At 39.4% G+C, this 11390-nt stretch overlaps 1 protein-coding gene across 4 annotated transcripts in view; it reads right to left on the bottom strand.

Moving 5' to 3' along the window:
* The window catches only part of creb3l1 (cAMP responsive element binding protein 3-like 1), an 86343-nt gene extending 81063 nt beyond the window's left edge, over nucleotides 1-5280 (bottom strand). For all 4 annotated transcript variants that reach the window (XM_030070699.1, XM_030070706.1, XM_030070690.1 and 1 more), the window contains exon 1: nucleotides 4834-5280. In XM_030070699.1, coding sequence (XP_029926559.1) covers nucleotides 4834-4941 — 108 coding nt within the window. In that variant the 5' untranslated portion in view covers nucleotides 4942-5280. The remainder of the gene's footprint in view (nucleotides 1-4833) is intronic.
* Between the last annotated feature and the right edge of the window lie 6110 nt (nucleotides 5281-11390).

The raw sequence follows: 11390 nt of genomic DNA on the forward strand, positions 1-11390 counted from the left end.
TACTCTTAGCTAGTTGATTAGCAGCATTAGCACATAGCCTCATCCAAGGGCGTAGGTTTGATTTTGACATTGGTGGGGACGTAAAAGTGCTCCAAGGCGGCGCCCCTGAAAGTTGATGTTTTTTGCATTTATGACCACAATTTAACGTCATGTAGAGCTGATCAAATAAACAAGCAAACGATCATAATCAGAAAAAATAAAAACTAGTAAGGGATTGACATAAATGTTTATACTGCATATATGAATATCCATACTGACTACAAGTATTTAATAATTCTGTAATGTAGTAAGTTAAATGCAACTAAAGACAGACAAGCAGGCAATTTAACAGTTTTCGTCTTTAGTGCATCTCTGCATCATACTGTACATCAACAACATTGTACAGAAACATAAATAAAATAAAATATAATAAATGTTTGACACTAAATATCTAAATACAAACAGATTAGTGTCCATTGCCTTGCTCTTATTTGGGTAAAAAAATCTCTCACACATTTTAAATCATGGTTAGTAAAATGGATATTTCCTGCTTCCCTAGAGACAACAGGCCAATGTACCTGATAAAAGCTCTCATGTCAAAGAAGCATGCTGAACTATTGTTCTAACTGCCACCTGACGAAATAAACAGGGAAGAAAACAGTCCGTGTGCATATCTGCTGGCGAAGCAGGCAAACAAACTCCACTGTGCACGTCCTCCAGCGCTTTTTTACAATAACTTGGAGTGACAGCGGAGACGGCCAATCACACATTAGCAAGAAACAGCAGAGCCAATCGATGAGCAATATTAGCTTAGAGGCAGGACCTCTAGCAGAGACTGACTGTTAACCCTTTGTGTACCATAAAGGCCGAATTATGGTTCTGTGGAGACTCGATGCAATGTGCACGCAGTTCTCGTGTGTGCCCAACATACCTCTACGTTAAATGCTAAGCAATTTTCCGCCACAACGCTATAGGGGGCGTTTTTTTTCTGCAGACCTACTTAGACCTTGTGGCGTATGGTCGTTGCTCTTCCTGTTGCTGTGCCGGCAGTGCCATTTTTAAAAGGAGGATCAGTAGATCCAGATTCAGCATGATCCAAACTTTCCAAACAATTTGAAATCAACCAACGAGTCGAGATGTGATCACAACAGCAGCTCTTTTAAAAATGACGCTGCCGGCGCAACAATAGGACGTGACTCCAGAGGGGCGAAATGCAGGAAATGATGTAGTTTGGGTCCGCATAGTTACTATTTTTGGGAGGTGCGCGGCAAGGCTCTGCGGCGGTTGCACAACCCCCGTAAGCTTCGCACAACCCCCGTACACTCCGCTTACGCAGAAGCATAATCCGGCTTTAAGAACTGACTAGACATTGACGGATTGAGTGTTTGTTGTCACTGTTATTTGTGAAGCCCTGCGAGCGCCTGTGAGGTGTCATACCAGATTGCCTGAGGTGTAATCACATAAGCAAGCTCCCCAAATCTATCATGGGAGACATTTAAAAACGAACAGTGTTTATTTCACAAAAAAAGTTTTTTAAAAAATTGATAATAATAAAAAATATATATTTCCGTGAATTTTTTTGCGGACCCCCTGGCTATGCGTCCGCGGACCCCACTTTGAGAACCGTGGTCCTATGCTATAAACTTCCCATGTCTTGTAGGTCTTTTCCAGGAAGAATATCCTGGGAATAAATAAAAGAAGGACTGGGTACTCAGCAAGAAAAGACCATTTCTTACAGAAATTCAAACATCATAAATAGAAAATCCAAGGAAAGAAACTACTGAACACACTCTGACAAGTGCAAAAACACCATAATGATGAGTACTAAGCACACACTCATACAATTTTTGGCACTATGGCTCCTAGATTTCTAGCAGAAGAGACCTCAGATGGTCAAAATCAGTCAATCAAAAACTCTCTAAACCCTCAACTATAAGCACAGGTGCACCACAATAATGTGTACTGTCCCCTTTCCTTTACTCTTTGGGACTAGTATTTGTCACCATGACTTGATTAAGAGATAAAGTCTCCCTAAGGGTAAACAGGTTTCACTCCAAGAATCAGGTGTGCTCCTACATGTTTCTGGGCACCACCATCTCATCCTCTCATATCACTTCCATTATAAAAAGTCCTAATGAAGACATTTCTTCTTGATGCGTCTGAAGAAGTTTGGAGTGTTGAGGGAAGAGTGGCTCTGGTTCTGTCGGGCTGTAATTGAATCCATACTCCCATGATGCCACCCATAATAATCTTTTTCAGAAATGTTTTATCTTACTTTCTTTTAAATTGCTGTAGGTTTTGCTGCAACTAACTGCATTCTTCATTACATAGGGGGAAACGCATTTTGTCACAGAGTGTGTTTGTTTCTGATGAATCACAAGTACATTTCTAATCAACATATTTTGTTTCCATACAACTAACCTGCATTATCAACTATGTTTCCAGGGAAGCATATTTTGTCAAGGATTACATTTGTTTTTGACATATAACAAATATGTTTCAAAATAATATATCTTGTATATCATGCCTGGCAGCATTTTACCCTGTTTAGTTACCTTTAGCCACTAAAGCTACTTGGATAAGGTTAGGGAAAGGTTAGGTTTAGACATAAAAAACACTTGTTTTGGGCACCCTACTGGCTCACCATGTAGAGTGGGTACTATGTAATTCCAAGGCTAAGCTGCAGCGACCTAAGTTGGTACGCAGCCCTTAATTATTATTTATTAATATGGTTGCCTTTTCAATAACTGCCTGGTTTAGCAGTATCACAGCAAATGAGTAACAGTAGGAGAGAGTTATAAATTCAGCCTCTAAGATCATTGGAACTTAGCTAACCTTTCAGTAATTTATGTGGCCCAAATTTATGTGGCCTTCCACCCAGCCAGTTCCCTGCTGGAATTACTCTCATCAACAAGAAGACTCAGATCAATCCAGACCAAAATCTCCACATACAGAAACAGTACCTTTCCAACTGCCATCCGTACACTGAATGAGTCACTGCAATTATTGCCACTTAAACTAAATCCCTAGTGTTCTCCATATGCAGCTGGTATTTTATGTGTTACTGATTTTAAGACTGATAATTAAGTTTTTTATAGTATTGTCTTATACTGTGCTTTATGGAAAATTGTATATTTTATGTTTTCATTAATGAGAGCACTTCAGCAAATTCCAACAGCTGTTGACTGTTAATACTGAATTGCATTAAGACTAAATAAAACAAACAGTGAAGTCCTCATCTGAGGCCACTGATGACAGATTTCTCTTTTTAAGCTGTAATTGTAGGAAGGAGGTGAAACGCATAATTTCCCCAAGATTTGCCAGAGCTGGGTTAGTGTTGTCTAAGATTGAAAACTGTCAGCCCACGTGTAGTTTTGAAAATGCCATAAGAGAGCAGTGGCACACATCATTCACAAAACTGCAATCTGCAGCCTCAAATCAGATTAAAATCATGTCCAATCACTTTTTAAAGTGTATGGATCCATGTCCCCCAGTGGTACAGGGCAACAGCCGATCAGCCCTCTGACCTAATACCTTCCAGTGGTATAACCAATCAGCTGTCCTCCTTCATGTCCTCCAGTTGTACAGACTAGCCCAGTGGACTAACTTTATTTAGAACAGAGAGGGAGGGGAGAAACCACAAGCAGACTGCTGGGCTGACTCACTGCCTAGAATAGAGGTCTGCTTATTGTGTGTGTGTGTGTGTGTGTGTGTGTGTGTATTGGCTACAGTTAAACCAAAAACCTGCACTTCTTAAAAACACAGAGCGATAAAAAAGAGCGTGAATGACAGACAAAGACAGAAAGACAGTTTTTGTTAACACCATCACTGAGTTCATGCTGTTGACTAGACTAGAAGTCTAGTGTAGTGAACAGCATGAACTGATGAAGCCACTTGGATAAGGGGTGAAACGTCTGCTAGACATATAACTACGTCCAGTTGAGCTGATTCAATTTCCTTGAGATGCCTATGACCTGGATGAATGAGAATATGCACAAACACTAATTAGGATATACTTTTTAAGAGTTAGTCAGTATATTAAGAGCCACACTTTAAAAGGGTTACTCAAGACTTGCTTAAAAAATAACTAAAACATTAATTAACATTAATTTATGAACATTAAGTCTTAAATAAACCTTGATGACCTTGTTTAGAAAGGTCTGTCTTGATTTCTTCTTAAAATAATCAACAAGTTGAAGTTGAGTTATGGTTGAGTTATTTAAAGTTTTATCAAGAAGGTAACCACACAATGACATACATTAATAATGTACAGTTAGGACATATGTTACACAAGTTAATTAAGTGCCATTGTATGTATAGCTAATGCAGTCACTGCACAGTCAGCATAAAGTGCAGATATTTACACTGCTATAGGCCGACTACACACACTCACATGCCAGCTGTGCCAGATTAAAGACATGCCCATTTGTACAAAGTCATCCCCACAACACACACACACACACCTCACCATCTCTCTCTCTCTCTCTCTCTCTCTCTCTCTCTCTCTCTCTCTCTTTCAATCAATTACCCCCAGTCTATTACTAGTGTTCCCAGTCTCCAGTCTGCATCATATGGACTGGGTTTGTCTGACAATACATTTGGAACCTCATCAGAGTAGAGCAGCATGGCAGAGCCCATGATGTCAGTCAGCATCTGCAGAACTAACACCACCCTCTGAGGTCCGGCTCCGGCCGGAATAGGGACTAAACTTGTTTATAGACTGAATAGCCGTGACGGGCGGAAACACACAGTTGATTTCCCACAGAAATAAATAATAATCAGTAGTATGTGAGAAAATGACGTCAAATAAACAAACAAATAAATGATATCAACATAATGAATGGAAGGACTGACCACATTAGTGAGAAAATCTCCGTCGCTGAGTTCCTCCAGGTCCAACAGGTTGGTCCCTCCGGACGGATAGAGTTTTTCTGCTGTTAAGCTGTCAAGGATGGACTCCATCTATCCTGGCCTGTGTGTCAGTGTGTATCTGCCTGGCTTCTGCAGCTTTCTGCACGGATGGACTCTGTAGATGAACTGGTACACAGCACAGAGGTCCAAAACTCAGAAAATGAACGGGTGATTTCCAACGCGCTGGCTGTTCAGCATGTATCACACCGGGCTAGTTTTACTGACAAGTATCTAACCCGATCAGTCTTATTGAATGCGCTCCAGCTGCTGCTTCCCTCCGATGATAAAGTTTAAAATGCTATAAATGCTCATTATTTCCCTGCTTCAGCGGAGACGCTACTGTCCGTCTGTTAGTCAATCTCTCTCTCTCTCTCTCTCGCTCTCCCTCGGTCTCTCTCTCTCTCTCTGCGCTGCCATTTCCTCATGAATAATCAATATAACCGCGCCTCTCGGCCTTGACGTCAGATGACGAGCACGCCTCAACACACCAGACTGAAATGATCTGGAATAATGGATGTGAATTAAAGCAAGTGCTGGCGCGCGCGCGTGTGGGTCCTCTATGTTTGAAAGTTTTGCTGTGGCTCAGTGAGGTTTTGTCAAGTCAAATTTCTTGCCATTCACACAAAACTCCATAGAGTGAGCTGACATAGAGAAGGTCACAGCAGGCCAATTCGTGTTACATCTAGAATCCTGATTTCCCACAAGGCCAAAATTCTTTTTGTTCTATCCTTAAAAAATCCCAAAAATTTTATCCCAGAAAAAGAGAGAGGGAGAGAATGAAGTCAAGATTGTAATGCAAGCAAATCCAAGCCAAGATGATTCTTGACTGAGATTACTGACTATCTGACTGGTTTACTGACTGGCCAAAACACTTTATATTGTACTTGGACTTACCAGATTTACCAGCTAGTATATCCCAGGATCTAAGATTATAATTGGAGTGAACCAGCTGACTGGGTCAGCAGAAAAATCAGTAAATCTATTGGTATAATAAGGCAGATTAGTCATCTTGTCCCCACAAACTGTCTCTTTACTCTGTATTACAGTCTATTTTTTTTCTACCTTTCATTAGCTATTGCAATACATTTTGGACAAATACTTTTCTTACTACTCAACAAAATGTTGATCCTGGTTGCATTTAGGATTGCAACCTGCTCAAAGTCATACATCTCATCTGCTGCTTTGTTTCACAAACTCCAGATTCTTACTATTAATGATAATATTTCTCAAATATGTGCTTTTATTTATATGATGAATTCAGGAAGGAAATAAAGACCTACTTTAAAGCAAATTCATAGGTCCATTCTTAATCCACTCGTCAATCTTCAGATCTTCATCTGCATGTGAGAAATTAAGTTTCTCACATGTAGAACTCAACCTGATATCCTAAGATTTTGGGGTACCAAATTATGGAATGGCTTTTCCTATCTGGCAAAAATATTCTTCTAAAAAATGTTCCAAAAGTTGCTTAAAAGTTAAATCTCCTGCCTTCCTGCCAGTCATAGTGACATGTGTCATATTTTCTCCTTGAGTATTCTAAATTGTACATAAATAAAACTAAACTAAATGTAAATAAATCAATAATGAGCCTGTCTCAGATAAAATGACTCTACTGCCATCTACTGGGAGTTGAAACACCTAGCAAATTAGGTAAAGTAAATTATAATAACATATCATTATTTATTCCAAATTTCCTCAAAAAATAAGCAAGTCTCAGGTTAGCATTTAGAATTGCCACTTAGAATAATTTTGTCTACCAATAAGCACTCCAACCTGATCAGATACAAACAGATATGAAAGCAAAGACACTCATTTGGAACAGTTATGAAACAATCCTGCAAAAAATATTTGAAAAATATGCTGAATTAAAGTCTATTTTGGCACAATAACGAGCACTATTAAATGCACAGTGAATGAGTTTCAAATTTTTTAATTAGAATTTTGTTCATTACGTGTTGCTTCTACTTTGGACTTATTAGGTGCAGTTTACCCAGGTGCCATGTGCTTCATTACAACACCATTGTGCCATACACTCAAGTGGTTTTCTCTCACAACAAGAAGGGAAATTCAGTATATATCAAATATATATAGACATATACAGTGAAATGTAAATACAAATACTTCAAACATGAAACTGAAATTGCAGAGATTTTGCCGTCAGGATGTGAAGAGAGATTTTGGTTAGTGTTCATTTTGGTAAATTATTGTCTAGATGTCATACTTGTCAAATAAATTCAAAGTTGTGAGATTATAACATAAAGTTAAATGATCACTTGTACATATTTTCGTGTCATATAGAAGTGTGTAGAGAATTAAACCCTTTGAAACCTGAGCACGTGATTTCTTTCACAAACATTGGAGGAAAGGCAGTGATCAATTTAGCAAAAGATTGCTGCAACATAAAAATTTAGGAGAAGAAGAAGAAAACTACTAGAAAATCTACAAATAAGCAATTAGCAAACTAAATAAACAGATAAATAAAAATGAAAAATAAACAAGAAAATTAGCATAACAGATACCAGAAACCTCAGATAATATCAAGGAATCATACAAATGGATCACTTCTATAGCAGACTATATTTTCTGAACTGACTGACACATTATACATGGCCTTGTCTACAAATAACTTTTCAAAGGGGGGAAAACATTTTAGATATACCCTTTAATGTTTAATGTTTGGCCTGTTTATACAATTTACCCACATTTTACATTGTAACAAACCATTTTGCAAATCATGTGGGGGTACTAAAGATTTCACAACAAATAATGAAAATCCCTTGATTTTCAAATTAGAATTTCTGGTTGAAACAGCCACCTAATAATGTTCTGCTTCTGCAGCTAAAAAAGTCATCAACATTCATAAACCACAGAACCGATAATTGGCTGTGTAAAGCAAAAATTTCCCTGGGGACTATTTTCTGGCGGAGAAACTGTTTCACTCCAACCAAGTCATCAAAACACAATAGTGCTGCTGCTATTAGGAAAACTAATGTTGACAGGATGACTGTATTTACTGCTATGAGAAGAAGGTCTGAAGTCTCTGAAAGTTCATTTTCATATTGTAGTGGAATGAAAGGAAATCAATGGCTGGATTACATAGGAAAAATGGTATCAGGGATCTAAAATACGACTGCTTGCTTTGGACAAAAAGTCACAGGATCCTGAGGTAGATACATTTTGCAGATATTAGGTTAATCAAGCAAAATAACTGGTACAGTCTTTTAAATGTGGGGTAAATAATGATGTATGGAATTGAACTGAACTTAACTGAACAAAGTGATTTACATACAGTACAGGCCAAAAGTTTGGACACACCTTCTCATTCAATGCGTTTTCTTTATTTTCATGACTATTTACATTGTAGATTCTCACTGAAGGAATCAGAACTATGAATGAACACATGTGGAGTTATGTACTTAACAAAAAAAGGTGAAATAACTGAAAACATGTTTTATATTCTAGTTTCTTCAAAATAGCCACCCTTTGCTCTGATTACTGCTTTGCACACTCTTGGCATTCTCTCGATGAGCTTCAAGAGGTAGTCAATTGAAATGGTTTTCACTTCACAGGTGTGCCTTATCAGGGTTAATTAGTGGAATTTCTTGCTTTATCAATGGGGTTGGGACCATCAGTTGTGTTGTGCAGAAGTCAGGTTACTACACAGCCGACAGCCCTATTGGACAACTGTTAAAATTCATATTATGGCAAGAACCAATCAGCTAACTAAAGAAAAACCAGTGGCCATCATTACTTTAAGAAATGAAGGTCAGTCAGTCCGGATAATTGCAAAAACTTTAAATGTGTCCCCAAGTGGAGTCGCATAAACCATCAAGCACTACAACGAAACTGGCACACATGAGGACCGACCCAGGAAAGGAAGACCAAGAGTCACCTCTGCTTCTGAGGACAAGTTCATCCGAGTCACCAGCCTCAGAAATCGCAAGTTAACAGCAGCTCAGATCAGAGAGCAGATAAATGCCACACAGAGTTCTAGCAGCAGACCCATCTCTAGAACAACTGTTAAGAGGAGACTGCGCCAATCAGGCCTTCATGGTCAAATAGCTGCTAGGAAACCACTGCTAAGGAGCGGCAACAAGCAGAAGAGATTTGTTTGGGCCAAGAAACACAAGGAATGGACATCAGACCAGTGGAAATCTGTGCTTTGGTCTGATGAGTCCAAATTTGAGATCTTTGGTTCCAACCGCCGTGTCTTTGTGAGACGCAGAAAAGGTGAACGGATGGATTCCACATGCCTGGTTCCCACTGTGAAGCATGGAGGAGGAGGTGTGATGGTGTGGGGGTGTTTTGCTGGTGACACTGTTGGGGATTTATTCAAAATTGAAGGCACACTGAACCAGCATGGCTACCACAGCATCCTGCAGCGACATGCCATCCCATCCGGTTTGCGTTTAGTTGGACCATCATTTATTTTTCAACAGGACAATGAGCCCAAACACACCTCCAGGCTGTGTAAGGGCTATTTGACCAAGAAGGAGAGTGATGGAGTGCTGCGGCAGATGACCTGGCCTCCACAGTCACCGGACCTGAACCCAATCCAGATGGTTTGGGGTGAGCTGGACCGCAGAGTGAAGGCAAAGGGGCCAACAAGTGCTAAACACCTCTGGGAACTCCTTCAAGACTGTTGGAAAACCATTTCAGGTGACTACCTCTTGAAGCTCATTGACAGAATGCCAAGAGTGTGCAAAGCAGTAATCAGAGCAAAGGGTGGCTATTTTGAAGAAACTAGAATATAAAACATGTTTTCAGTTATTTCACCTTTTTTTGTTAAGTACATAACTCCACATGTGTTCATTCATAGTTTTGATTCCTTCAGTGAGAATCTACAATGTAAATAGTCATGAAAATAAAGAAAATGCATTGAATGAGAAGGTGTGTCCAAACTTTTGGCCTGTACTGTATACAGTTAGGTCCATAAGTATTTGGACAGTGACACAATATTTATATTATTGTCCTTGTACACCACTACAGTGGATCTAAAATGGAATAATCAAGTCGTGATTGAAGTGCAGACTTTCAGCTTTAATCAAAGGGGTTAAACAAAATTATGGCATTAACCGTTTAGGAATTACAGCCAGTTTTATACATTGTCACCCCTTTTTCAGAGGCTCAAACGTAATTGGACAAACTGTACATAACATACATAACAACAATTCTAAAGATTATATTCAATTTTTGGAGGAAAATGCTTTGCAAATCCTTTGAAAATCCTTAGTCTATGACTGCCTGCAGTCATCAAATTCTGAGTTTCCTCCCTTGACCTGCTCTGCCAAGCCTTTACTGCAGCTCCTTCAGCTGCTGCTTGTTTGTGGGTCTTTCGGCCTTCAGTTTGGTCTTCAGCAGGTGAAAAGCAGCTCAGTTGGGTTGAGGTCTGGGGACTGACTTGGCCATTGAAGAATATTCCACTTCTTTGCTTTCAGTAACTCTTGGGTTGCTTTCACAGTATGTTTTGGGCCATTGTCCATATGAAGTGCAGTCCCATCAGTTTTGTGGCATTTGGCTGAATCTGAGCAGATAGTACAGCCCTATAAACATCAGAATTCATCCTGCTTCTTCCATCAGCAGTCACATCATCAATAAACACCAGTGAGCCAGTTCCACTGGCAGCCATACATGCCCATGCCATAACACTGCCTCCACCATGCTGGACAGATGATGTGCTATGCTCTGGGTCATGAGCTGTTCCCTTCATTCACCACTCTTTTTTCCTCCCATCATTTTGGTACAAGTTCATCTTCATTTCATCTCTACAAAAAATCTTGTTCCAGAATTGGTCTTTTTTTAGATGTTTTTTTTTTTTCTTCACAAAGTCTAAAATGGCCTTCCTGTACTTGAGTGACACCAGTGGTTTGCACCTTGCCGTATACCCTCTGTATTTATTTTCTCAGAAAACGTCTCTTGACTATAGATTCGGACAATGATATGCCTACCTCCTCCAGAGTGTTTTGGACTTTCCTTGATGTTGTGAATGGGTTTTTCTTCACCAGGGAGAGAATTCTTCAGTCATCCAGTTTAGATGTCCTCTGTGGTCTTCCGGGCTTTTTGGTGCAGCTGAGCTCACCATTGCATTCTTTCTTTTTAAGGATATACCAAACTGTTGATTTGGTTACTCCTGAAGTTGTTGCTATCTGTCTGATAGATGTTTTTTTTTCTTTTTCTTTTTGAGCATGAATGATGGCCTCCTTCACCTGCATAGACACCTTTGGATCGCATGACAATGTATAAACTGGCTGTGATTCCTAAAAGGTTAATGCCTTATTAATGCCTTATTTTTGTTCAACACCTTAATTTAAGGCTGAAAGTCTGCACTTCAATCATGTCTGGATTACTCCACTTCAAATCCACTGTAGTGGTGTACAAGGACAAAATTATAAATATTGTGTTGCTGGCCAAATACTTATGGACCTGGCTGTACATATGGAGGACCAGGACAGATGCAAGACTTTTTTTTAACCTGAAGCTTTTCACTCTTTGCACACTGT

Source organism: Myripristis murdjan, chromosome 2 (genome assembly GCF_902150065.1).
Source record: "Myripristis murdjan chromosome 2, fMyrMur1.1, whole genome shotgun sequence".
Classification (NCBI taxonomy): domain Eukaryota; kingdom Metazoa; phylum Chordata; class Actinopteri; order Holocentriformes; family Holocentridae; genus Myripristis; species Myripristis murdjan.